The sequence below is a fragment of the Mustela nivalis genome (assembly GCF_964662115.1).
Source record: "Mustela nivalis genome assembly, chromosome: 17".
Classification (NCBI taxonomy): Eukaryota; Metazoa; Chordata; class Mammalia; order Carnivora; family Mustelidae; genus Mustela; species Mustela nivalis.
The window spans coordinates 44700562-44728467 of record NC_139036.1 but is presented as its reverse complement, the minus strand read 5'-3'; the positions used below and the strand labels follow the sequence as shown (position 1 = coordinate 44728467).

The window sequence follows — 27906 nt, the reverse complement described above, 5'->3', positions numbered from 1 at the left end:
CTCGCGAAACCGGAACAAAGTGGACTACAATACCCAGAAATCATAAAGGGAGGCTGTCCTGGGCGGGAGACCGGCACTACCCGGAAGTCCTGGGCGTTCAGCCGCGTTTCGAGGGAAGAAGGGACCCAAAGTTGGTGGGACCGAAGCTCCGCGACCGGGCGGCGCGTGGCATACTGGGAATTGTAGTTCGATGCTTGCTTAGGGTTTTGGGATGAGGCGCCAAAATCCAAGGTTTGACCTCAGCCTGCCCTTGCCAGTGCCTGGGCCATGGGTGAGCCGTTATTGGCTGCCGTTAAGGACCGTTACCATCACCGGGTAAGTAATGAGGCCTGAGGCCTGCGGGTGCTTCCCATCGGGAGCCCGAATGCGTCGGGCCTTCTTGCAGAGCCTTGGTTGTAAGAAGCCAGATTGGTTCCTGGCCCCCTTTCCTCCCTCGGGACTCCAGGCGGCCCCGGTCGTCGGGAGTTCGAGGCCTTTTGAGAGACGGGGGATGCGGTGTGTGGAGCACTGATCCTGAGCTAGGAGACCTGACTGCTTAGTTCGGCTTTGCCGCTTCTTGGCCTCCAGCAACTGCTCTCCACGAAGCTCATACCGTTCCTAGGATTCTCCACATGCACTTTTTAATGAGCACTTATATGCCAGAGTCTGGGGTAAGGCTTTTCGTATATCTCATTTAATCCTCTCAACAAACCGAGAAGATGTGTTGTTGTATTATCCCCCTTCGGCACAGACGAAGAAATTTGGCCCAGATTGCTTGGTAAACCGCTCAGTCACAAAGCAAGTAAGTGCCAAAATCAGTGTACAAATTTGGATCTGTCGGCCGTTCGGCCCTCTGAATTCTCTATCACTACAAAAGTTCCATTGTCTGCTTGAAAATAAGTTATTAGAAAGTAATGGTGACCTCTCAATCTAGTTTTAGCATTGACTCAATGCTTCAGTCCCTTGGGTCTCACCCCAGTGTTTTTGAATAATTGCATCTGAGGCTTGAGGCCAACCCCTGAAGACATGGTTCCCATTTCTAGGGATTTCCCATTCAGGTTGGATTGTGGGTTGTACGGGAAGGACATGTTCTTATCCTCAGAGAGCTCCATGGCCAGAAAAAGGAATGATCTTTGCCATTGGGAAACTCTCAACGTGGAAAGAGGGAGAAAGTGGGAAGAAACACTCATATGACTCAGGGAGACAAAACAAAATAGAGCTAAATATTGTTAGTTCTTCGTTTTTCTCAGTGGCAGGCACAGAAGTAAATGTGATCCCAGGGGCCCCTGGGCGGCTCAGTGGGTTAAAGCCTCTGCCTTCCGCTCAGGTAGTGATCTCAGGGTCCTGGGATCGAGCCCACATCGGGCTCTCTCTCTGCCTGTTTCTCTGCCTACTTGTGATCTCTGTCAAATAAATAAATAAAATCTTTAAAAAAAAAAAAATGTGATCCCAAACAGCAGATAATCCCCACTCATTTATATCGGACTTTAAAAGGGAAGGACATCCACTCAGACTGAGTGCTGTCAGCCACACTCATCTCTCTAGGACCAAGACTGCTGTCCGTATGATTTATTCTATGCAGCTGCAGGCCAGAGGAAGACGCCAGAGATGATGATGATAAAGCCGTATATGTATGTGTTAGATGGATTTGATTTCTAAATGTTTGGCTTGTAGGTCATGTGACCTTATAAAGTAGGTAGGGAAGGGGACTTGAGAAAATTGAGCTTGCCACAAAACAATCACCACCATCTCACAATGATACTTAGTAGCAGAACCAGAACCCCGCATCTGGTATTCTAATTCCCAACCCTGTATTTTCTTTTCTCACAGATAAGCAGAGGTTGAATAAAAGCTAATGAAACATGCCCAGGGCAGAGTCATTACAGGGTCCATTGTGAAAACCTGCCGTCCTGGGGTTCAGAGCTTAAGAAAGACACTGCCTTGTATTTTACTCCAAACTGAGCAGTTTTTGCTCAGTGGAGAGCCTTTCTGGGAGGTAGACGGGCAATGTGACTGTCATGTCCAAGCTCAGAATGTAAGTCCCAGTCCAAAGTTCTAGAATCCAGCACCTCTGAGAATTTCAGAGTTCAAAGGTACCTGAAAGGCAGTTATTCCCCCTCTGCTAGGATCTTTCAAATTAGAATGCTCACTTAGATTTTGTAGAATCTGTTATTTCTCTGTAATAAAATGTGTTATATTTTTAAAAGAAATTGAGTGTATGTGTTCCTTTTTTTAAAATGACTACTGAAAACTTGAATATTGCCACGTGTGATTTTGGAATGTAAGTTTACTTTTGAGTTTATTATCACGTTGGGACAGTTTCCTAAATTGGGTTTGTGGATAGTGTCTTGGAATTCCAGAGTTCTCATATTTGTTCCTCCCTGTTACCCCCTCCGCCCTCTTTAACAGAGAGCCTTCTACTTTCAGATAGTTTTTATTGATAGAAGTTGGCCAAGTTCAGCCTTCTGGAGTTAAATGGAAGCTTATGATCCTGTGTCTCTCTACATAATTATTACATATTCTTCCATTAATATCTGGTTCCCTGAAATTCTTTTTTCCAAGGTAAACTTTCTCAGCTTCCTGAGTGCCTCATCACATTAAAATAGCAGGATTTTCCCACCTAGCCCTGCTGGCTCTTTCTACCCTACCCATTCTGGCAGAAACACTCTACAAAGGCAGGGAGGTACAGCAGAGCCCAAAGGGTGGCTGAGGCATGGGCCTGTGAAACCCTGCAGATTCTAGAGTTTACTCCTACTGTGGATACCTCTGCTATCCCTTCACAGTTGTTACTGGAGACAGAAGACTATAGTGATAAGAGAACATACTTCAGAGTCTAACTCTCTGGGTTCTAAGTTCTAAAAAAAAAAAAAAAAATTATTTTTTATTAACATAAAATGTATTATTAGCCCCAGGGGTACAGGTCTGTGACTCTACTGCTGTCTGATGAGTGACCTTAGGCAAGTCACTTTACCTCTCTGAGCCTCAATGTCCTCACTTATGAGACGATGCAGGCAAAACACTTAGTGAAGTGTCTGAGACAGTCAGTATCTACTAAATCATTATATCTCTTCCAAGGAAGTCAGCATTCCCTGTGATGATCAAAGGAAAACTTCCTCACGATGTCCATCACAGATCAAGGCCCTTGCTGTATTCCCAACTTATCAGAGATCTATTTTTTCTAATGGGCCTAGGAAAGCATGAACCAGGTTGTGGTTCATTTTTCCAACACCTTGGGGGCACTCACCATACGCCAGGCTCCACAGCAGGAACTAGAGAATGAGGGATAGAACAACACAGTCGTTCACTCCACACGTTGGTAGCTACAGAGACCAACTGTTACGGTACAGTGTGTGAAAGAGTGGGAACATCAAATGCAGCTCAGCCTGGGGGCACCCTTAGCCTGGGGAAAGAGGTTCTGGAAGAAAAGATGGCTGAGCTGAGTTTTCAAAGGGGAGCCAGACAAATGGGGCAGGGGGTAGAGGTGAGTCCAGCTGCCTGAGAGTGGGTGCTCTTGAGGTCCCACAGCAAGAATTATAGGAGCATTTTGGAGACCGAGACGAGAGGCAGTCAGGAGTCAGACCAGGAAGGGATGTGGAGGCCATGCTGAGGGGGTCGGACTTTATCCTGAGGACTCTTGAAAGCTGCTGAAAGATTTTTAGCTGGAGAGAGAGAGGATGAAATTTTTTAATTTTTTTAATTTTTAATTAACATATAACGTATTATTTGCCCCAGAGGTACAGATCTGTGAATCATCAGGCTTACACACTTCACAGCACTCACCATAGCACATACCCTCCCCAATGTCCATAACCCAACCACCCTCTCCCTCCCCGCCTCCACCCAGCAACCCTCAGTTTGTTTTGTGAGATTAAGAGTCTCTTATGGTTTGTCTCCCTCCCGATCATTTTTTTCCTTCCCTACCCCCCAACCCCCCCACGTTGCCTCTGAAATGAGGATGAAATTTTGTCATTAAAAGATCATACTAGGGCAGCAGCCTAGCTGTCCTAAGGAAGAGAGTTTTTCTCTGAGGAACAGGGCTAGTGTGCTCAGTTGTGAATAAGGGGTGATCTTGGGCAGCTTCCTGTCTCCCCTGGAACTCACTTTCAGGAAGGGTACCCTTCCTTCCTATGATAGTTCCTGACACATGGGTCTGGAATGCAGTGGGTCCAGCCTTCTGTGGCTTAAATCTGTGGGATTTAAAGTGTGCCAGCCATTCCCTGCTCAGTGAAGTTGGGAAAGCCAGGTGCAATTTGAAAAAATAACAAGGCCTGATTGGGTATGATTAAATGATCTGGAGAGATAAGTTAACTGAAGTTTGGGGTGGGGCGGGGGGGGTGCAGATCTTTGGGTCACCATTGTTAGAAAGGAGAAAAGCAGACTTTGAACTTGGCCTTGGAGGCAACTTAATTGCCAGATCCTCGGTTATAATTTCTGGGGGCCATGTGGACCTACCCCTGAGCTGGCTCACAGGTGTGGTTTTACTTTTTTGTTTGTGCGGTTGTACAGTTTGCAACCATTTTCTCCTGTGTTCCATGAAGGCAGGGAATTTGTTGGATTTTCCTGTATCCTTTGGGCCAGCACAGAGTGGGCCCTCAATATTTGTTGGATTACTTAATGTGTGAATGAATGGTGAGAAGGAAGGGTTAAAGGCTTCAGGTGTGGAAACATTACAGGGAAAGGGCAGAGGCAGGAACAGGCAGTATGGTGACCCATTGTGTTTGTATAGTGTTTATTGCTCACAGAATGTGCTAGCATACTGTTTCTTTGATCCCCACCATCAACTGTCTCGCATGACACTGTGCAATGAACAGGGCAGGTGTTACTCCCATTTTACCATGAGAAAACAAGAAGTTCAGTGATGAGTCTGAAGTTTCAGTGCTACTTAGTCTGAATTTAGACTTGAACCTGGTGTTTTAACACTAAGTCTGGTGCAAATAACTATATCACTTTTTTTCTTGGCCTTCCCCAAGGGAGAACATATGGTGAGACATATGGTGAGACATATGTCTAGAGGGGTGATCGGGGCCAGGTCACAGAAGGCCTTAAGTTTCAGGGTAAAAAGTTTGGACTTTATCTTTCACCTGGTGACAACCTATGGGAGGTTGTTTTTTTTTTTCCTCTGAAGCTGTTTAATAAAGGATAAATATTAATGGTATTTGTAAGGTACGGTATAAATTTAATTGCATATTAATATTTATTTAAAATAAACATACGGAAAGTTAGTTTAATTTTAAGAACCAAGAGTCAAAGACCAAGGAGTCAAAAGAGTCATCCCTCTCGGACTCAGAGGGTGGTTCATTAAACAACTTGAAGCCGCACCATATTCCATGTATCGTGCTTAATGACGAGGACACAGAGGTGACTGAGATGCAGGTCACTGTCAGGATGAAGTGAGACCATGTAAGCAGCTAGAGCCAGTTTATTATTGCTATCCTGAATAAAAGAATATGTGTTGGAATCGAGAAAGCCCTTAATGGCATCAGCTCCAAACCACCAAGGCAGAACTTCAGTTCCAAGGATGTACTTGGATTGAGGGCCCTGTGGCATCCTTCAGCCTTTCCTCTGGGATCATCCCAGCAGAGATGCAGAGCAGAGTTGCAGCTCCTATAGGGCCATTGGACCACAAGGATGCCTACTTAAAAGACAAGGCCCCAGGAAAAAAAAAAAAAAAGACAAGGCCCCGGCCTGTACACTAGTGCTCCCAATACCGTAAGATGGTGTCTGGGAAAAGCAGGATCATCTACAGGGGTTTCCTAACAATATGCCCCAAGAAGAGGTTGCTAATTTGAGAGAGGGGAAGATGTATTCCTATCCCTGTCATTGCCATGGCAGCCACGGTTGGGAGTTGTATATCCCTCTGATGTGGACAGGAGTAGGGACAAGGTTCAGAACCACAAAGCTAGGTTATCTGTAAATTGTTTGATGCAAAAAGGAAACAGGACTGTTAGATCTGGCCTTATGGAATGAGAATTGGAATTGGTCTGCATGATCCCACAGGTTAGAAGTAGGGGAGATATTGTATTATCTAAGGAAAAACTTTCTTACTGTCAGGACTGGACTTCAAATTTGGACAGCATGAAGCTCTCTTGAAAAACAGTTCCCAGGGCACTTGGGTGGTTCAGTGGTTAAGCCTCTGCCTTTGGCTCAGGTCATGATCCCAGGGTCCTGGGACTGAGCCCTGCATCAGGCTCTCTGCTCTGGGGGAAGCCTGCTTCTCCCTCTCCCACTCCCCCTGCTTATGTTCCCTCTCTCACTGTGTTTCTCTGTCAAATAAATAAATAAAATATTTTTTAAAAAATAGTAAAGTAAAACTGTTCCCTGACACTGGGCATGGCCAAGCTTAGATGCCAGATGTAGAGGAGATTCAAATGCTGGATTGGTGTTTGGATCAAATGGGCCCTTTGATGATGAAATGCAAGCCTATTTATTGGGTGATGGCAGCCAGTGGTGTTGACATGAAGAGGAAAGGTTTCAGGGACTGGAGTGGTCAGAGAAAGATGTTGAATTACTTCTTCAATGTATCTGATTCCTACTGTGCTAGGCACTGTTCCAGGCACTGGGGATATTCCTGGTGAAGACAGACAAGATTCCTACCTTAATGGCACCTGGGTGGCTCAGTGGGTTAAGCCTCTGCTTTCGGCTCAGGTCACGATCTCAGGGTTCTGGGATGGAGCCCATGGGGCTCTCTGCTCAGCAGGGAGCCTGCTTCCTTCTCTCTCTCTCTCTGCCAGCCTCTACTTGTGATCTCCGTCAAATAAATAAAATCTTAAAAAAAAAAAAAATAAAAAGGAAGCAGAAAGCAGAGGTATTTAGGGAGAGGGCAAGGAAGCAGGGTAAGGACCACCTGCTATATATGTGGCACTGTTAGGTGTTATGTATTTCTCATGCTTTCAACAAACAGCCTAGTGGCCATTTATCCCCACTTTTAATAGCGGAGACGGGGTGAGAGGCTAAGTGACTTGCTGGGCTTGCCCAGACAGAATGAGCTCTACAGCCAACTGACACTGTAAGAGAGCAAACGGATTAATTTCCGAGAATCAGTTGCCTCTCGTGTGAAACGCGGACGGTGTCAGTATCCAGCTGTGAAAATTAAAGGAGCTGATGCCTACACAGTGCTCTTAGGACCTGTTGGGCTGGAGGCTGGCGTTACCTGCCATTGCCAGGGGCCGCACAGCTGGAGGTGGCCGAAGCCTGAGGTTTGAAGCTAGGACTTTCCGGGGTTTTTTGTTTGTTTGTCTTTTTTCCCTCGGCGGGGAGGGCTCTGGCTCGGAAGGGTGAACCACCCGCGATGACCACCTCGCCCAGCGCAGGGGACCGCGCGGCTTCCCGCCCACGCTTCCCGCCGGCCGGACGTCCGGTCCACGTGCGCGCGCTCCCGAGGCCCCGCCCGCCCGCCGGGAGCCACCCAGTAAGCGCCGCAGAGATTGGGCGAGCGGCGGCGGCCCAGACAGGGTCAGAGGCGTCGGGTACGTAGCGCGCCGCGCGGGCGCGTGGAAACGGCCCGGCGCACGGTGGGGGGAGTGGAACGGACGGTGGCGCCCGGGAGGTTGGCGCCCCGAGACTGCTCGGTCTCAGAGGGCTGGGTCCACCCCCGGGGCCCCGCGTCGCGGCGTTGGGCCTGGCTCTGGGGCGCTCCGAAGCCCGTCCGAGGCGCACCGGTGGCTCTGCGCAGTGGTACGGGCAGTGCGCGCCTTGTTTTACAAAGCTCAGCTACAGTCTGTTGAGCAGATACTATGTAGCAGCCCCTGCGTCGAACGCTTTGGCGTCCCTGGCTCATTGCCTTGACAGCAGCCCTGCTACGCAAGGTGTTGTTTCCCCTGTTTTACAGCTGTGGAAATGGACAAAGTTTACGGCTAGAATTGCGGCAGAAATTGTGGGTTCAAACGCAGGTTCAGTCCAAAGCCGCTATGCTTCAGAATTTTGTGGTCAGGTCTGTTTTATTTTTGTATGCAGCGTCTGCCCTTCCCAGTTTTATGAAGCTGCGTACCTTTCCAGCTCCCAGTTTGCTCATTTGTTACCCATCTCGTAGGGTAGATTAAAAGGGTACTGCTGTTTGGCTGAGTGATCATCTCCGTCTTTCAGACAGGGCTTGGCCTCCACTTTCCTTTTTCCCAGGAGGCTGGACTGGTTATCGCGTTTTAGGGAAGACCGCCCCCCCTCCCACCTCCCACCAGGCCTGGGTGACAGCATTGAGATTCCCACTCACTCTCTAGTAAAGAGGCGTCCTGGCCCCAACTTTTCTTCCTTCCCCAGGTTCCCAAATGGAGACATTGACACCTCTGTCATTGAGTTTGCCTATGAAGTTTTATTTCTCCCTTAATTATGGGAAAATTATCACCTGAGTGAACATTGACATTAAGTCCTAATTTTAAAGATGGGGAAATTGAAGGCTTTGAATATAGGCTTTCGGGGATGGGGAGTGTTGGCGGGGGCGGGGAGCGGGGAGAGTGGTGGCTAATATTTACCAGAATAAATCAGATGGATTTGGCTGGATGAGGACCTAGGTCTTGGGCAATACTAGAGCTCTTGACTGATGAATAGAAAGTAGACAGGCCGGTTGGGGTGGTTTTGTCTTTGAAGGGCCATAAATTCCCACCGGATCCTCTTCGGTCTTGTGCAAGGTCTGAATCTGTCCTTCTGAGTAATACATTTAAAGAGTTCAGATCCTTTCTTGGTGCCTTGCCTTAGGGCTGGTAACTGAAGGCAGGTAAGCAGTGAACTTTGGTTTGTTTTCAAAACTATCCACGGGCATGTTTTTAGATAGTTAAAAATTTTCTCTGATATTTGCAAAGGTTATGATTTCAGGTAATTGTAAATATTAGACACTTTAAAAATGAAACTCTTATATCAGGCATGTAAATCTGCAATGGAATTTCAATACCATAGTGATTTGATTTCTCTTATCCTTTAAAAAAATTACAAACCAGTTTAACCTTTGAAATTTTGCATTGCTATTGTTCCTCCAACTTCTATTTCTACCTAATTTCCTCCCCAGAATTTTTTTCTAGTAATACATTTTATGCTCGAAAGCCTTTCATTTGTTGTCCTACTTATCTGCAACAAACAACAAAAAAATTAAAACTAAAACATTGTGAAAATTGTCTTGTGGTCATAATATTAAATAATTTCTCCTGGATTGAGTTTTTATCATTGTAAAATATATAGTTGATCAAAACACCTGTTTTTGATCAATTGTTAAACGTAAGTTTAATTTGAAATGCTTTTCCTAATAAGTTAAGTGGAACTTTTAACAGTGCATGTGTGAATTTAAAGTTCATGTATGTTTGCTAGAATGAGCAGAGCTTTAATTTGTGACGAGTAGCGCTGAAAAAGTTGGTTCATATAAGTACGTAGGACTTGAAGGCATTTTGTTGTGGTAACATTACTCGGTTCCTTGAACATCCTCTGAGTTATGGGCCCAAAAACTCCACAGTAATCTGTCATTAAAATCAATTATTTATTTATTTTTAAAGACCCTATTTATTTATTTTTTTTGACAGAGACACAGCAAGAGAGGGAACAGAAGCAGGGGGAGTGGGAGAAGGAGAAGCAGGCTCCCCGCTGAGGAAGGAGCCCGATGTGGGGCTTGATCCCTGGATCCTGGGATCATGACCTGAGCCCAAGGCAGATGCCTAATGACTGAGCCAACCCAGGCGTCCCTGAAATCAATTATTAATGGACCTTCTAGTACACAGTTCTTTCAGGTCCCACTTGAACCTTATTCAAAGATTTGGACGCCACCTGACTCAGCAGAAGCATTGGTTACGCAGTCACTGTAGGCAGGCACATCGTCAGCATGAACACTGATGGTTCCAAGTGCCCCTTGGTGGTGCCAGGGGAATTTTGCACTAGGGACAGTACACCTTAGTAAGAGTTTGGCCTGGGTGGGTAGTTGTGCCTTTCTTTGAAACCTGGGAGATGGGGCAGGGTAAAGGGAGACCTGGGAAAGGAGAGGATGGAGGCATGTTCCAAAGCTGGCCTGTTCCCATTGGTAGAGGCTGTGGGCATTGAGTGGGAAATGTATTCCTCCTACACTGTGCCTCTGTGCCCCTTGGAAGATCTTTAAGCATTTCCCAGGCGTCCTGGATCTACCATGCACAAATATCTTCTTTTTTTTTCTTTTTGAGATTTTATTTATTTATTTGCCAGAGAGACAGCGAGAGAGGGAACACAAGCAGGGTGAGTGGGAGAAGAAGAAGCAGGTTTCCCGGTGAGCAGGGAGCCCGATGGAGGGCTCCATCCCAGGACCCCAGGATCACAACCTGAGCCGAATGCAGGCACTTAACGACTGAGCCACCCAGGCGCCCTACGAATATCTGACTTCTTTTAGCTTTAATTTCCTCACCTTTTGAATGGGCATAAACCAAAGAACTGACTTCACTGGGTAGTTTTACTGATCAGATGGGATGAGGGACATCCCTGGCACATGGACGATGCTCAGATCGTGGGTGACTACTCTTTTTTTTTTTTTTTTTAAAGATTTTATTTATTTATTCATGAGAACCAGAGGCTGAGGGAGAAGCAGGCTCCCCGTGGAGCAAGAAGCCCAATGTGGAACTCGATCCCACCTGGGATCACAAACTGAGCTGAAGACAGACACTTAATTAATTAACCCACTGAGCCACCCAGGCACCCCCACTCTTTTTTTTTTTTTTAAGATTTTATTTATTTTAGAGAGAGAGAGTGTGCAAGTGCTTGTGTGAGGGGGGGGGTGCAGTGGGGGATGGAGGGGAAGAAGGAAAGAGCCCCAAGCCGACTCTGTAGAGTGCACTGAGCTGCAAGCACAACCCCCCCCAACATGCGCGTGCGCGCATGCACACACACACACACACACACACACACACACACACACACACACGGCTCCATCCTTCAACCCTGCGCCCATGACCCCAGCCAAAACCCAGAGTCAGCTGGCCACTTAACCGGCCGAGCCACCCCAGCAGCTATTTCTTATACTCTAGTGTCCCCCGTCCTGGAAACCTCGCTTTCCTAGCCACTCTCTGCCTCTCAGTTTCCTCATCTGTGAGTCCAAGATACTGTCATCCCAGAAAGGTAGGAGGGGGAAGTGACATGGAAAAGGTTTTGTGGTTCTCATGGTAGGTTTTCTGAAGCAGATATGCTGTTATTTTAAAATAGTTAATTTTGAGGGTCGCCTGGGTGGCTCAGTTGGCTGAACGTCTGACTTCAGGTCGTGATCTCAGGGTCCTGGGATTGAGCCCCTGTTGAGCTCCCTGCTGTTAAGCCCTTCATCAAGCTCTGTGCTCAGCAGGAAGTCTACTCCCTCCCATCCCCTTTTGCACATTCCCTCTCTCTCTTAAATAAAATCTTTAAAAATAATAAAAACTAAAATAGTTAATATGAAGTTCCTGCTTACCTATGAGCTGGACATTTTTCTGCATACTTTGTGTATTCATTCAACGGATGTTTTTGAGGGCCTTCTACTTGTCAGGCCCTGTTTTCAGTCCCTTGGATACAGTAGTGCCCAGATTCTGGGGCGAGGCATATTACAGTAGATGGACACGTGGATACGTAATGTGTCATGTAGTGATAAGTTGGTAAGTGCTATGAAGAAAAGTGGAACCATGAGGAGACTAGAGAGTGAAATGAGGGTGCTATCTTATACATTCGGGACAGCCTCTAATAGGGTGATGGTCGGACGGAGGAGGGTGTAAGCCATGCAGCCCTATGGGGGAAGAGCTTTCCGTGTGGAAGGACCAGCATACCCACAGACCCAAGGTAGGAGTACACTTGACATAGTCAAGGAGCAGCAAGGCGACCAGTGTGCCTGGAGGGCTGAGATTAAGGGGGAGAGTGGTAGGAGGTGCTGGGAGCAGAGTTGCCTGCATCCCATTGTGGAGCCCCTGTAGGACCCTGTAAGGACTTGGCTTGTGCTCTACATGAGAGAGGAACCATTGGAGGGTTTTGAGCAGAGGCGTGAAATGATTGGACTTGCATTTTTTTAAAAGATTTTATTTATTTATTTGACAGAGATCACAAGTAGGCAGAGAGGCAGGCAGACAGAGGAGGAAGCAGGCTCCCTGCTGAGCAGAGAGCCTGATGTGGGACTTGATCCCAGGACCCTGAGATCATGACCCGAGCCGAAGGCAGCGGCTTAACCCACTGAGCCACCCAGGCGCCCTGATTTGCATTTTTAAAGGCTCGCACTGGCTGCTATATCACGAGCAGACAGTTGGGGATCAAGAGTGACAGCAAGAAAGCTCAGATGCTACTGCAAATCCAGGAGCAAGACTGGTGGTGGAAGGACTGAGCCGGATCTCCCTGGGCTGTGAAGGTAGCTGGGAGCACAGCCAGCAGGGGGCGCTAGTGGGTGGGATGAAGATTGTGAGCGAGCAGCCAGGAGGACACCAAAGTTTTTGGCTTGAGCAACTGAGAGGGTGAAGATGCCCTTTGGGCAAGTGAAGTAGCTTGCAATGACTGTGACGTGTCAAACACTGCGTGGGGGAAGAGGAGGTGACTGTGATTCGTGTCACCTCATTCAATCCTGACAAAACCCATAAGTTGTCATTATTAATCACATTTTGTATGCAAGGAACGAAGCCACAATGCTAAAGTCGCGCAAGGCCACACAGCTGGTTAAGGACAGAGCTGAGGTCCCAGCTGAGCCCTCTGTAACTCTGAAGCCTCTGAGAGCTAGCAATCCCTGTGATCCTTCTAGCCTGAGCACCGGCATAGTAGTCCAGTGCAAACAGCCTCCCTGGCGACCCGTAAACACTCCCGAACTGATGGGTTATGCTTGGAGAGTGCTTGAGAAGAGTGACTTGTTCCCTCCCCTTCCCTTGCTGTTGGCAGAGGAGAAGGGAGACGGCCAATACCTTCTCTTGTGGCTCCCTCCAGGTAATTGGCAGCTTGGAGGAGGTAGTGACTTAATAGGCCTAGCAGACGAGAACTTGGACTGAGGTTTAAACCGCAGCCTCTCCCCAGTAATGAAAGATTAGGAGGGGGGAAACCATAGATAAAAATAGCACTTATTAGTTAACTGGAAAACAGTATATTTTTGCAGCCACTGGTTCCACGAGAAAATAATTGGGTCCCAAGGCAGGGAATGACTCGTTTTCATGAATGATTATATTGATCATTGGAGCAAAATGGATACATCCCCTCTGGAAAGCAGTTCGAAGGAGAAGCGTCTGGCAGATCAGGCATGTCCAGTGAGAAATCCTGGGAGGCTGCAGGAGGAGGAGGAAAGGAGGCTGCAAGCTAATGAGGGAGCCAGGTCCTGGCCCCTGGCACAGGCAGGTAGGGGCTGTGGATTGGGAGATGCAAAGCAACAGAACCTGCTTCCATGGTAAGTCCTGAGAGCTCTCCCCAGGGAGGAAAGAGTGTCCATTCAGGTATCAATTTCTTATTCTGTTTAACCCAGGGGGTGTTTTGTTTGTTTCCTCCCCGCCCCCAACCCAGAGGGATATACTGTCCTCAGGTAACATGTTCCCATGGAAAGGGGAGCAGGCTGGGAAGTTGGTTCCAGCCTCCCCCTTGCCACTGACAGGAGATGTGACCCCAAGGTTTTTCTGTCCCCTTCTTTTGTATGGGCTTATTCAGTTCATCCTACAAAAAGCTTTCAAATACTTTCTCAGAACTAATAGGGAACATTGGTGAGTGCTAGGCAGAAGTGTATGCCAGGCACTTAGAATGAAACACTCGATATGTATGAAGTCTTCTACTCTTCACAGCGACTCAGGGTAGGTGCCATTAGCTCCATTTCACGGATGAAGAAACTGAGTCAACGGAAGTCTAAGTAACTTGACCTGTATCACTCACCTGGTACGTGACGGATACTGGATGCTATGTTAGATGCCGGAGACAAAGCGTTGGAAAGGGCATGGCTCATGGCCCTAGTGGAGCTTATCGTATTTAACATGATGAAAACAATCACACAACCATGATGGGTACAGGTAAGGAAAAGAATGGCACAGAGAGGTCAGGGGCCTGATTTGAGTGAGGGGATGGACAAGGCTGCTCTGAGTGGAGCTGTGATGTGATGTGCCTTCTTGCTGCTTTCAGGTCCTCACTTAGACCTCCTGGGTCCTGATTTAAGACGATGACCGGCCCCAGGGCGCCTCAGTGGCCCAGTCGGTTAAATGTCTGACTCTTGGTTTCAGCTCAGGTCATGATCTCAGGGTCCTGAGATCAAGCCCCGAGTTGGGCTCTGTGCTTAGCACGGAGCCTGCTGGACATTCTCTGCCTCTCCCACTGCCCCTTCCCACCCACTGGTGTGCATGCTCTCTCTCTCTCTCTAATAATTAAATGAAATCTAAAAAAAAAAAAAAAAAAAAAAAATGACCCTCGTTGCTCTTGATATGCTCCCCACCAACATCATACATATTTTAAGTATATTGTTTCTGCCCTTGGCCACCCCCCCTACCGTCCCACCAACCTCCCACAGTAGACTAGGAGGCTTTGCTTAGAGGGGGCAGGCCCTCTTGTCTTGAGCAGGGCCTGGTTCCTGATTGGCCGAAGAAATGAATGCAGAATAAACCCAGGGGAGTTAGCCGGGAAGTGAGCCTGAGCCGGGGTGGCAGGGGAACAGAGACTGAATATTCAGGGACAGAAAGCAGGAGTGCAAGGCATGGATCAGGTTCCTTGACTGAGGGGTTGGGGGGGGTGGGCAGAGAGGTCGAAGGTGGGCAGGTTACATGGGGGCCCAGAGGCTTCTGTGAGAGTCTAGGAGGATAGGAGGAGAGGGAAGAAGGCAAGGTTTTAAGCAGGACAGTGACGGGGTCGGAGGTCCACTTGAAGCCATGACCTTGGGCATCTTGAGAGAAGCCAGACAGGAGTTGGAGGGGGTCACTGCAGAGGTCCAGGTGCAGGGGATGGGACTTAGGTTTGGAGGGTGGGCCTAGTGGAGTCGGGACTAGGACAGACAGCAAGGTGCCACAGGGTTTTGTGTCTGGAGACCCATGAAGCAGCCTACTCTCATTTTTCCGTGTGAGACACCAGCAGAGAAGATTTCAAGAGAGACTTTTTTTTAAGAAGAATTTATTTGACAGAGAGAAATCACAAGTAGGCAAAGAGACAGGCAGAGAGGGAGGGGGAAGCAAGCTCCCTGCTGAGCAGAGAGCGACGCAGGGCTTGATCCCAGAACCCTGAGATCATGACCTGAGCCAAAGGCAGAGGCTTAACCCTCTGAGCCACCCAGGCGCCCTGAAAGATTTTATTTATGTAATCTCTACACCCACCATGGGGCTCAGACTCACAACCCCGAGACCGAGTCGCACATTCCACTGACCGATCCAGCCAGGCGTCCCAAGACTAGTCTTCCTTGAATGCTTTTTCTTTGTCTTCTCTGGGCTGTTGGGGCCCAAGAGGTGAAAAATGAAAGGCGGTTTAGGGCAACTCCCAAGATGGGACCCCCCCACCCCGCGCCATTTACAGAACACAGCGAAATTCGCTCCTCAATTCACAGACTACAGACCCCACCTCTGTGACTCAAGTCCCGACCCCCTATTTTTTTTTTTTTAAGATTTTATTTATTTATTTGACAGAGATCACAAATAGGCAGAGAAGCAGGCAGAGAGAGGAGGAAGCAGGTTCCCTGCTGAGCAGAGAGCCCAATGCAGGGCTCAATCCCAGGACCCTGAGATCATGACCTGAGCCAAAGGCAGAGGCTTTAACCCACTGAGCGACCCAGGTGCCCCAACCAAGCCTTTTCTTTACACCCTGCTGTCTTTCCCCCAGACAGGGAGAATGAGGAAGAAAGGACTTGGATGTGGCTCCCCTGGGCTTGGAGGTCCGCCTTGGCCGATGCAGCCAGGCCTGGGATCCTTTCCTGGAATCCAGCTCCCATTTCTCTTGTGCGGGGCACTTGCTTTCTCTGTTACCATGGGACTTGGTGTCTCCTTCCTCCTCCGGCCAAGTGGCTCTGGGAACAGCTCTGGTATTGGGGAGGAGGATTCCCGGGCCACCAGCGGCCTCATCACTCATTGGTCCCCCAGACGAACATCTCCTGACAGCTCTGGGAAGTGCCACACCACAAAAGGGAGGAAGAAAGCCCCAGTTAGCATCAGGCCCTTGCTCACAGGTGTGGAGACTGAGGGCCAGATGAGGGGAAGGGGCAGGCATTTGGGGGATCAGCTTTTTGTCATTTATGGAGTGCTCTCCATCCTGGGCCAGGCTGATGAGGAGGCTCCCACTGTCACACAGAATGCAGAGAGACTGGGACCCAGGCTTCCTGACTTACGGTCTATAACCTTCCATTTTATTTTTTTATTATTTTTAAAAAGCTTGTATTTATTTGACACAGAGCGAGCACAAGTAGGGGGAGCAGCAGGCAGAGGGAGAGCGAGAAGCAGGCTTCCCGCCAAGCAGGGAGCCTGATGAGGGGCTCGATCCCAGGACCCTGGGATCACGACCTGAGCCGGAGGCAGACGACTGAGCCACCCACCCAGGTGCCCCTAACCTTCCATTGTAACAGTGGTTCTCATACTGTGCTGGCTGGGACTATAGGGTGGAACTTCTCTGAAGTTTTGTAGGGAATTCAGATCAGGGCCAGGCTGTGGAGTTGCCGTGTCGTTCCCATTGCTTGCGTGTACGTGGCGGTGGAATGAGGGGAAATGAGGAGATTCTGAACAAGGACTTCTGTGCCAGAGCAGGAGTGGGGTCGGGGACAGGTTACCAGAGGGGGGCGCTTCTCCGTGGGTCTCCCTGGGGAGGAACTGGGGACGGGTTCCTCAGCCTTCTTTTCCTTCTTGCTAAGCCGTGAGGGTCCGTGGGCTCTTCTCTCGCTCACTGCAGCTCCCTCCCTGGGCAGGTCTGTGAGCAGGCCTGTGAGTGGGTCTGCACATGCACAAACACACACACACACACACACACACACCCAGGCCCCGGGTGAGTACTATGTGATTACTCTGGCTCCCCTGTTGCTGCTCTCTTCTTGGCTGCTTTCATTTGTTACTGTCTCTTCCTCCAGTTTTCCCGGGGGGCAAGACCTAAAAGTTTTCCTCTGGCTACCCAAGAGGTCCCCGATGCAGAACTGCGAGGCACAGAGGCGCTCTGCCCACGGTGAGCGGAGGAATGAGTTGGGCAAGGCTTGTTGGATGGGAACAGCTGGTTTTTGTCCAGCCCCTCTCAGCCGGGGGGCCCACGGCCTCCCAGGGCATGTGCTCCTCCATCCCCTTGGCCTTCCTGACAGAGGCCAAGCAGCTGTTGGTCTGTTTCCACAGATGGTCGTAGAAAGCGCAGAGAAGGGAAGCTACTCATTAAGTTACCCCAAGAGGCTGGGACAGAGCGGAGCCTGGAGTTGACATCCATGCTCCAGTGGCTGCTGTAAGACCTCACCCCCTGTTCTGCAGAGGGAAAACACCAGTATGATCATCTAGAAATCATTTTTCTTGGGCTCTGAATTTATTTGCCTATAGCCATAGTCATCGTCCTTATTTTCTCTTAAAGATAAATTAATTTTTCATTTCCTGAATCTGTTAAGGCAGGAGTTTAGACTCAGAGGTGGGAGCCCTGAATTCATCTCAGGCTCCGATCAGAGCTGTGGCCCTGGATAAGTGCCTTCCTCTCTCTGGTCCGTCATCTCACTGTAAACAAAGAGACAGAGTCGATTGCAAGCCTGGGACACAGCAGAGCTGTCTCATCACTAGACTTTCCGATTCAGCATGTCTCGGGAGGGGTCCTGGTCCTGTGAAGGGACAGGAGCTGAGGTCACAGGCTCTGCTGGGCCCCCTCAGCCAAGTCTGGCCAAGTTGGGTGTCCAGGTGACAGTGGCTTGCTTTCAGCAGGGAGGGGCCAGGGCCCAGTGGCGAATTGGCCCTTGCCTCTTCCCTCTGCCGCTGTGTCTTCTCAAGTTCCGCTCGCATTCTTCCAGACTGGTCTTCTGCAGAGGAGAGGCAAGCTGACAGCTTTAGGGACAACAGGACAGAGCTGGGATTACAAAGCAGTTGCTGGATTTTTCTATTTCAAAGCTTCAGCTGAGTGAACAAAAGAAAAAAAATTTTTTGACAACAGAACCCTATCCGTAAGTCCTCTCTGTGACAGCTTGGGGGAGACCACCTGGGGGCCGCTCCTGGTCACAGAGGTTAAGGAGAAATGCTTCGCAAATGGTTCAATGACTGAGTTAGGCCTCTCCATTTGGATGACAACTCTCGTGGGCATTCTCGTCTCTCCTCTGCTGGCTGCCCTGGGAGAGCGAGCCTGGGCAAACTTCTGGGTTGGTGTTTTTTCTTCACCACCCACACCCGAGCTGACGCCTCCCCCTTGTCACTTGGTGCGTCCTCAGGGGAGGCAAACTCATTTCGGTATAAGCTCAAGCAAAGTGTAATTAGGACAGTAAATCTGCCGTTAAAAAAAAATTAATAATAAAAAAAATAAAGTCCCATGACAGATTTCAAGGTCCTGGAAAAGTGATTTGATGCTGACGGAGGGATAGGGGAGACTGGCCTTCAATTTTATTTCTTCCAGCCTGGGAGCAAAGTCCGAGACATGGTAACCCTGAACCCTGTTTACTCCAGAAAATACAACGTTACTTTTAAAAAGTCTTTTGTGAGATAGTCTGAGGCTATAAGAACGGGGACGTCACTTCACGAATGTCTGTTTTAGTCTCTGTGCCTCGCGGTGACTTGGGCGTCCGCCTTCTATCCCTACGTCTCTGTCCTCACTTCCTCCCCTGGACATTCCCCGTGGAAATGACAGTGTCCCCAGGGCTTCCAGTGCATTTTCTCATTTGGTCTGCAAACAGCCTTAGGAGATAGGTTCTATCACCCCCGTTTTATGGATGAGAACACTGAGGTTCCAAGAGACAGGTGACTTGTCCAGGGTCTCACGGCATCCTAAGTACATGGAGAAATGGGCTCCGAAGAGGCCCCCGAGCTAGCTCAGGGTTCCCTCCCGCAGGCTGTCATCCTTCCCTCGCAGTCCTCCTGGGCAAGTTCCGCACTCCTCTGACCCTCAGGCCTCCCGGCCCCCGAGCCATCACTTCCTCCAAGCTCCCCATCTGAACCACTTCCGGTTGAGGAGGGAGATTTCTTCTCGGACACCCAGAGAGTGCTGGTGCTGGGGGGCGGGCAGGCAGGACCATCTTCCCCGGGAGCCTCAGGGTCCCAGACTATAAAGTGAAGGCCAGAAGGGGCGCTCTGTGGGCATCTGGAAAGTGCCTTGGATTCCCCACAGAGGGACAGGTGTCCCCTTCCGAAGCAAAATTTGCCTGCAGCAGGGTACTGCTGCTTCCAGAAAGCACTCTGCTTAACAGCACCTGACATTCTTCTGCTTACTCAGCATTTTGGTTGCTAAATTTGCACCATGTTGGTTTGTCTTGTTTATGAATGCTTTCTAAAGACTACTGTAGGCCTGTCCTGAAAGAGTTTTCTCTCTTAGGATGGATCCAGAGTTGCCCAAGCTCAGAACAACACTCTGCCTGGGCAGGCCACATCTCCCTTCCACTCCTTTGCCTACCCGCCCCATCAATCCCCCGGGCTGGGTCTTCAGGCTCAACACTCATCAGGCCCACTGTTGTCCCCAGGCAGGTCATTCTGGCATTCCTGGGACGGGGCATCCCAACCAGCCAAGCGTGCCCTACTCCGGTGATTCCTTGACTCCTGGTTCGGCATTCTCACGGGCCTCCTGTCTCCTGGGAAGATGTTCCTGGTGGGCCTCACGGGAGGCATTGCCTCGGGCAAGAGCTCTGTGATCCAGGTGTTCCAGCAGCTGGGTTGTGCGGTGATTGATGTTGATGTCATCGCCCGCCATGGTGAGTTGAGAGGGGCAGTCAGCAGGACCCTGCACAGCAGCTCCCCTATACCCCTTTCTGCCATCGTGTCTCCCTTTTTTCTAAGTCCTTTCAAGGCCTTGGAGGATGGCAAAGCTTTCCCGTCGGCCGTGGTCTGATGTCCTATTCCCTGCCCCCCCATGTCCTCGTCCCTCTCCATCACCTCACCCTGTGACCCACTCGAGGGGTTCCATGCACTCTGCTCTCCTTTGCAACTCCTTTCCCTCCTCTCTTTTGGTTTTTGCTCCGAATATAAGAAGCACCCGTGGGTTCCCCCATCCTTTGGCCTCTAGTCATTTGGGAACCTCTGGCTGGCCTGGAGGCTCTAGAGAGTGACCCAGCCCCCACCTCACGCACAGTGGTCCAGCCAGGATACCCAGCCCACCGGCGCATCATGGAAGCCTTTGGCACCGAGGTCTTGCTGGAGAACGGTGACATCAATCGCAAAGTCCTGGGGGACCTGATCTTTAACCAGCCCGACCGGCGGCATCTGCTCAACACCATCACGCACCCCGAGATCCGCAAGGAAATGATGAAGGAGACCTTCAAGTATTTCCTCCGAGGTAAGACCCAGGGTGTGGGACAGGGGTGAGGCAGAGCCCTCTTCTTCTGGGGCCAGGGCCCTCGTCCTCTGTGGAGAGGTTGGCCAGGGAGAACGGGAGCTGGCTGGTCTTTGCACCCTCCACGCAGAGCCCCACGCAGCCCCCGAGGAAAGGCACACATGTTCCTCAGCATTTAAAGAGGTTGACAATTGAGTGAGAAGAGACACTTGAGGCTTTTGAGCTGCGATCCCCAGGAAGTTAAGTTGATTTTTCTAGCAGGGTTGGGAGTAATAACAGCTGACAAATGTTGGAGTCTGGAGACCTGAGTTTCAATCCTGGCCTCATAGCTTCTAGCTGCGTGACTTTGTCAAATGAACCAGCCCCTCCCCTGCACAGTGAGGTTAATAATGCCAACCTCGAGAAGCTATTCGGGGGGACTGGGTCCACATCAGTAACCATCGATCGCCACATGGTATGAACCGTGGTCGGAGTCAGATTTGGTGCTTGTCAGGCTGCCTGGGAAAGTAAGCTTGCAGACTGGACCCTGGAGAGGGCCCCAAATGGCCAGGGCAGATACAGGGTGATGGGGGGTGGGAGGGTCCTACACAGAGGCTAGTCCTTTGGGATGAGGGCTCAGTGGAGAGAGTTAGCTTGGCGTGTGCTGGGGCTGAAAGAAGGGACAGTGAAAAGCCAGGGTCTGTGCTCAGCTGGCAAGAATCTTCGGGAGCTTGGCAGCCTTTCCTAAGCTCTAGCTCCAGTGCCAGCCCTGTTCTTAGGAGGGTTTTGGGCCAGGGTGACCTGATCAGGTACAGGGTGGGGTCAGTCACCAGCAGTGGAGAAGGAGCAGAGGACAGTGGCTTCAGATCAGGTGGGAGGCTGGCCTGGGGTCCCTGCAGATCCACCTGCCAGTCTCTGGCATAAATGGCCACCAGCCCGGGTGTCGGAATGGAAAGCCTGGCTGCTTCTCTCCCCATCACCAGTCACAGTGCTGAGACTTTGTTCCTGGAGGGTATGGGGGAGCCTTCTAGGTTTTCTCATGGCTGTGATCCTGACCTTATTCTCAGAGTTCTCATGTGGAGTGGGGAACCTCTCCCCACCCCATCTTCCTCTGGCCTGCACCTCCCTTCAGAAGGAAAGAGAGGACTTGACAGACGTCCACGGTGTCAACCTCCCCCAGCCCCATCCCCTTTCCCCTGCTCTGGCCGAGGCCAGAGAGGGCTCAAGGCATCCTCCCTGCTGAACTGGCTTGCTTTGCATCTCAGAACCTTGCTGCACACCTCCCTCCCTCTCTCCTTCCTCAAGGAGAGTCTCTGGACTCTTTTTGCCTTTGTCCCGCGTCTTGTGTCTGCACGAGGACCCCTCCCGGCCCCTACCCAGGAGCAAAGCCTTCTGTCTCTCCACGATGCCCTTTCCACGTTCGCTCCCCGGCCAGTTGCAAGTACATCTGTAGGGTTTGGAGGCGGCGCGGCGGCTCTCCCCTTCTGAAATCAAGCAGCGGATAATGTCACCCGCTCCAGAGTTCTCCTGCTGTGTCATCCACCCCGCCTCCCCTCTCCCCAACCACCACCACTCAAATAAAAGCCAGAAAGCTCTTTTCAGCTCGATAAGGTGAAAAATGGGGACGACAGCTGTGGCTTCCACAGTCCCAGTTTTTCCCTGATGAGTATAACAAATACAACTGTCAAAGTTGGTATAATCAAACGTCAGATAAGATCACCAGCTGCTGGGGAGGTCTCTGTGTAGGCAGACGGATGTCTTCATAGAGTCAGGATAGTTTGCAGAGCTTATCAAGCAGGAGGGATGCGACAGCTGAATAGCCCTTTGCCGGTGAACCAAAGAGCTGGCCACAAGCTCCCGAGAGGGGCCGAGGAGAAAGGACAGTGTGGGGACAGGGACGGGTGGGGGCAGAGCAGGAACGGGAGATAAGAGGCCTAGAGAGGGTCTGGTCTTGGCTTCTGCTCTGAGCTGGGAGGGGAGTGGGGGAGCGGGAACTGTGGGCCCCCCCTTCTTCCAGGGAATGGAAGTAATAATAATCATCATTTATGGAGCACTTGGGTGAGGTGCTGAGTGGTTTCCAAGCCTTCGCTCATTTGATCCTTACCGCCTTCCTGGGAGGGAGGTAACCTTCACACAGATGAGGTTTGTTCAGGGGCCCAAAATCATATGGTGGGAAAGGGCGGGGGGGGGGGCGTGCTGCAAACCCAGGTGTGTCATCAGAGCCCATTCTCCTAACCGCCTTGTTCAACTCAAGGTTTTTCTTGGGCTTCCCAAGCAGCAGATCCTGGGGACCAGGAGCCCCATTGGATTGGGTCGTCCACCCTGTCTCGTGTGTGTGTCTGGCTCTGTGGTTGGAAGTGTTTGTGGGGGGTGGGGGGATACCATCCAAGCCAGGCAGGCATCTCTGGGCAGAGGCAGTGCCCAGCCCTTTCCCTCACGGCTCCTGGACCCCTGCCAGCTTTTTACACACACACTGGCCCAAAGAGAATGAGGGGTGTGGAGACCGTGGTGTTTGGGGGATGGGCAGCCCAGGTACATGTCCTGTCACCATGGGTGAGGGTACCGCCCTTGACTGGCCTTGGCTTGTATCCGGAGGGCCAGGCATAATCACCCACCACAACAAGACCAATCCGTGCAGTCCTTGGCTGGAGGCCCGCCTCCAACGTGGAGAAGTCACCTCTTCCTTCCTGGGGCTGCTGCCGTTGCCCCTGGTATGAATCTCTCATGAAGTGTTGGTAGAGATAGCCATGCAGGACTCTTCTTCAACAGGGAGTCACACTTCTGTTTTTTTGTGGGTGTTTTTTTGTTTGTTTGTTTTTTTTAAGCAAAGATGAGTGAAGGAGGGGCAGAAAGGGCCCAGTTCCTCCCGGAAATTCTCCGGTCTCCTCCAATTCTGTGTTATTTCTTTGCTCATAAGTAACAACCCTTTAGGTTCAAAATCAAGGTGAACTCAACCCTTAGTGCCTGCCCTGCTCTCTTCACCAGCTTTGCCTCCCATGGTGCAAGGCGTCCACGGCCAGAGCAGTAGAACATCGCTGCCCCTGATGCTTTGCTGTCCCCCATTCCTGGAACCCTCACCTCCAAACACTCAAGTTCAAGTATCAGAAGCCCTACCTGCATTTCAAGGCCAGTAACAATGCCATCCCTCCTGCAAGGTCTTTCCTGATCCTCTTAGGCAGGATCGACCTCTGCAGCATTCTGTTCTGCTTGGCATTGGCACTGGCAAGCGTTCAGGTTATGCCTACCCTTGTAGGGTCTCCCCCTTTGCTAGGGAGCTCTCGATGGTAGGGGCCAGTGGCTTCTACTCCATCCCCTAGCCTGACACACCATCCTTAGTGTTTGCTTGCAGAATTGAACTGTGGGCTTCCTGGCTTCTCCCCAGGATACCGCTATGTGATTCTGGACATCCCCCTGCTGTTTGAGACCAAGAAGCTGCTCAAGTACATGAAGCACACCGTGGTGGTGTACTGGTGAGTGTGTGTCACATGGCCTGGCCTGACCAAGGCTGGAGAGGTGGGCCCCTGGAGTAAAGCATCTACCTACCATCCCTTTGCCCTTACCCCACAGGGCCGCCAGGAGGCCCTGGGGATTTGGGTGGCTGTGCCCAGAACCTATAGGAACGACTTCTGTATCTGACCTAGCTATTTCCCCAAGTAAGTGCCAAGCGAAGGCCCCCAGGCGTCTCTAGTTGCTTGGGAGGGGCTCCCCCTGCTGGCTCTCGGGGGCACTTCAGCCCAGGTGCCCTGAGCTGCCATGTTCTTAATCCCTGGAGCCCTTTTCCCTCCTCACCTTTCCGGACAGCTCCTACATTTACTCCTTCACTCAGTTTACCTTTCAGCATGAGGTATTTAGGGCAGGAGCTGATCCTTCTGAATTACAGAAGAGAAACTCGAGGGGGGAGTTACTTGGGCGGGGGGTGTCCAGGGTCCCGCCCCTCCCGCCCCCGGCAGCCCCTATGAACAGACGTGTGCCAGGGGCGAACTGTCCAGAGTCCCACTAAGGAGGGGGCTTTGTTCTCAGAATCCCTCAGGACACGACGCAAACCAGAATCCGGGTTTGGCAAACAGAGCCAGATCAAACCGCCAGCGAAAATGAGTCACAGTCCCAGTGGGGGTGAGTGTAGATGAGGCTGTAGGATGTGTCCGCCTCCCAGAAACTTCCTGGATGCCACCCACGAGTACCGCACACACAGAGGTGGGCACTCGGCTCTGTGGGTATTTTGGGCCCAGGGCGGCTCTCCAGAGACGGGTGCGTGGGAGGCTCCCAGCGCCTCCGGAGCAAGGCCCGGAGTGCTCACGCCCTGAGCTTCGCCCTGCCCGCCCCCACAGCTGCCCACCGCGGGCTGCCACAGAGGGCCCGGTCTCAGGCATCCTCACGGCCCCTCCCCACCCTCAGCCCCCAGCCCGTGTCTCCCGTGGAAACCCACAGCCTCTCCGGCTTCTTTATTCCCTGTCTGTGAGAGGCTGTCAGCGAAGGCCAAGCACACTCCATGAAGAATTTGCCTTGGAGTCTTAATACAACTGGAACTTTGCATCAGAGGATTAAAAAAAGGGAGGGGGGCCGGGGAATCTTCCAGCAGAGGTGAGAACACTGGTTCTATCCGCAGTCGCCAGATGACCCCACGCCCACCTGCCTTGCCGCACTTTCCTTCTGGTTCGGTCTGTTCACTAAGAGCAGAGGGAGCTGTGGCTCCCGGTGGATGCGTTGTGTTCCCTGGATAGGGCCGGAGATCCTGCCGGGGCCACTCACCAGCCGGAGGCGCCTTTGCTGGAATCCCAGGTGCTATTCACGCCCCACTTTCAGGCTCGAGAGAGAAGCCAGAGACCTGGGAATGAGTGATTATTTGCTTTTCATTACGGGGATCTACATGGTACAAAACCAAAGACCCCTCATGGATTCCTTCAACTATCCAAGTATCCCCGGCGCGTCTGAAATAATAGGGGGCATTTACCAAGTCTATGTAATACTAAAATGGGATTGTACCCAAATGGGATTGTTCACATTTTTGAGAAACTGGCCAGTCGCAGAGTAAGGGTTTGGGTAAAAATCCTCTTCCCACAAATAGTTTCAGTCCTTGAACTGGGCATATGGGCCTCTCTCTGAGCCTCAGGAAGGGCTGTGAGGGACCTCTGCCTTCACGTTCCAGAAAGCCCTCCAGTCTAGGCCACACGTTCTGAAGGCTGTGTCCTTCCAGGTGGCTCTAAGCCACCTCTGTTCACCCAGATTTCCCCAGCCGCAGGCTCACAGCGTCCCTAAGAGGCAGCCCTTGTTTTTAGCCAGGCAGGAACCGGCCCCATGATCTTGACAGGACACTGTCCCTGTAACAAAGGAAATCAGAAGTCCAATTTACTTTTTAAGGCTAGTATAGATACCATTCTCCTTCAAAGTCTTCACGGATCGGCCAGCCAGAAATGATTTTCTGGAGCATTCTGGTCTGAACGGCATTAGAATTGACCAGTGTCAGGTTGTGTCTGTCCTTGGAAGGTGTGTCTTCACATCCCTGGAGGCCCTCTGGTCTAGGCCACACCTAAAAGGAGACCAAACAGTAGTGGTCAGATTCTCTCATCTTACCTCGGGGAGAGCTCAGGCCTAGCGGCTCAGCAGACAGCCCCCAGACAGCGGAGCCTGCTCTCTCTTGTTACCCCTGAGGGCTCAGGTAGCCATGGAGCTAGAGGGAGCTTAGAGATGACTCCCTTTCAAAGGACAGTCTGGCAGGTCCTGTGTAGCCACAGGCAAGACAGGAAGTTTCCTGAGGAAGGGCCTAGCTGGTAATGTCAGAGTGGGCAAAAGACATACTCTCCGAATTTCCTTTGGAGTCGGGGGACTGGGCGGTGTTTAGCTTTGTCTGTGATGCTTCTTCCTGTCCCAAGGATCAGATCCAGCTCTCAAGTCCTTGCTACACGGGGAAGCACTTTGGGGCTGGCTGGTCTCCCTGGGTCAGTGGCATCAAGCCTGGCAGGCACTCTCTTGGCTCTCGGTGTCCAGGGGAGGGGGTGAGGAGGCAAGGAGAGGGGTCCCTGTGGTAGCTCAGGAAGCTGTGTTGGATGCAGCAGGCCCAAGCCCCAGGGGAACTACAGGAAGCGACCGGCTGGCAGGCACAGGCCTGCCAGTAAAGGTCAGCCATCCAGGGACTCAGGATGTAGCTGTCGCCAGACGACCAGATCTTCCCAGCTTATAACTGGGAAATCGCAGGCCTAGTGGCAAGGCAGAGAGCCCCCAGATGGGGGAGAGAGCCGCTGCAGCCCTTCCCCCTCCTGTTGACACCCATCCACCCGGAGCCCATCAGAGCCCATCAGCGCTGCTGCAAATGCGATGAGGCCCCTGAAAGAGATTGCAGGGGAGGGGCTGCCCACCCCCCACCCCCCACCCCACCCCCGCCCACCATGGCTTGCCAGTGGGAGGGAGGCTGGGGCCTACAGTGCCTGAGCAGCCCTCCCACCCCTGCCCTCAGTGACCGGGACACGCAGCTGGCGCGGCTGATGCATCGGAATAGCCTGAGCCGGGAGGACGCGGAGGCCCGGATCGAGGCCCAGCTGCCCCTGAAGGATAAGGTCCGCATGGCCCGCCATGTCCTAGACAACTCGGGGGAGTGGAGCGTCACCAAACGCCAGGTCGTCCTCCTGCACGCGGAGCTGGAGCGCTCCTTGGAGTACCTGCCACTGAGGCTCGGAGTCCTGACAGGTCTCGTGGGCCTTGCCAGCCTCCTCTACCTGCTCACCCACTACCTCCTGCCTTCCCCCTAGCCAGGCCCTCCTGATGTCGGAAGCCCCAAGCTTTGATCTCTCAGAGTCCGGAGCAGGTGGCAAATGCATCTTGTTTCCTCTCAAGCCCGTCAACACACACACACACACACACACACACACACACACACACTCTGAATCTGGGCAGAGCCTGGCACAGGGCCCCCGTTCTTTGGAGTACATCCGACCTGAGGCAGAGAAACAGCCCTGTCGGGGGATACCCCTTCCCACCTTCCTAAGGGCCCCTCCCTCTGGAGCCCCCCACGGAATAGTGTCTGCCATGGGGCATGAAAGCAACGGTGGGAAGCTGTTGTGAAATTCTTGGGGGCGCAGGCAAGGAACACTGTCTCTGTGGCCATGAGCACCCCTCTCCAGGCACATGCCCTGTCATGACCAAAACCTGAGTCCTGGACCTGGGACATAACTGTGGTCCAACAGGATTCTCCCCTAGTGTGGAGCCCTTGGCCCGGATGCAGTGAGGGCTCCTTTGCTGGTAATGCTGTGGCAGAGCCTCTTGGGGGATGACCCCCCCGGCCCACCTTGGCATTTCTCCAGCTCCCCAGCTGCCACCTGTTGGCCTCCCACGCCTTGTTCTCCTTGCGCTAAACTCTCAGTAGTCCACACGCACGAGGCTGTTTCCTGCCTCTGTGCCTTCGCTGTGCTGTGCCCTCACCTAGAATACCTTTTGTTTTTCTATAGCTGGATAACTCCCAGCTCAAGCACCATCTGGAGCCCCAGGCTGTGTCAGGTGCTGTGGGATAGCCCACCCCCCCGGCCGCCCACTGTGTTTTACTTTATTGGTCCCTCCTACTAGACTGTCAGCTGTTTGAGGGCCACGTCTGTGTCTTGTTCATCTCCGTGCTCCTGGTACAGATCCTGACTCGCCATTGGTGCTTAATAAAATAGAGCGTGTTGATCTGAA

General features: G+C 51.5%; 1 protein-coding gene across 8 annotated transcripts; it reads left to right on the top strand.

Moving 5' to 3' along the window:
- The first annotated feature begins 94 nt into the window (after positions 1–94).
- On the top strand, positions 95–27906 carry DCAKD (dephospho-CoA kinase domain containing). Of its 8 annotated transcripts, none has more exons than XM_082706443.1 (6): positions 7372–7445; positions 19460–19687; positions 20065–20268; positions 23627–23714; positions 26696–26925; positions 27684–27906. In XM_082706443.1, the coding sequence occupies exons 2-6, from the start codon at positions 19576–19578 to the stop codon at positions 27689–27691; spliced, it is 642 nt and encodes a 213-aa protein (XP_082562569.1). In that variant the 5' UTR covers positions 7372–7445; positions 19460–19575; the 3' UTR covers positions 27692–27906. The 8 variants fall into 8 exon arrangements, with proteins under 8 accessions (XP_082562563.1, XP_082562566.1, XP_082562564.1 ...); XM_082706439.1 differs by lacking the exon at positions 7372–7445 and adding exons at positions 8570–8686; positions 13671–13892 and having other exon boundaries at positions 26696–27906; XM_082706437.1 differs by lacking the exon at positions 7372–7445 and adding an exon at positions 95–315 and having other exon boundaries at positions 26696–27906.

Coding starts and splice junctions, on each gene's coding strand:
- DCAKD (XM_082706437.1), top strand. CDS start 19,576: ATGTTCCTGGTGGGCCTCACGGGAGGCATTGCCTCGGGCAAGAGCTCT. Junction 20,269..23,626: donor CTTCAAGTATTTCCTCCGAG/GTAAGACCCAGG, acceptor GCTTCTCCCCAG/GATACCGCTATGTGATTCTG. Junction 23,715..26,695: donor CACACCGTGGTGGTGTACTG/GTGAGTGTGTGT, acceptor CCCTGCCCTCAG/TGACCGGGACACGCAGCTGG.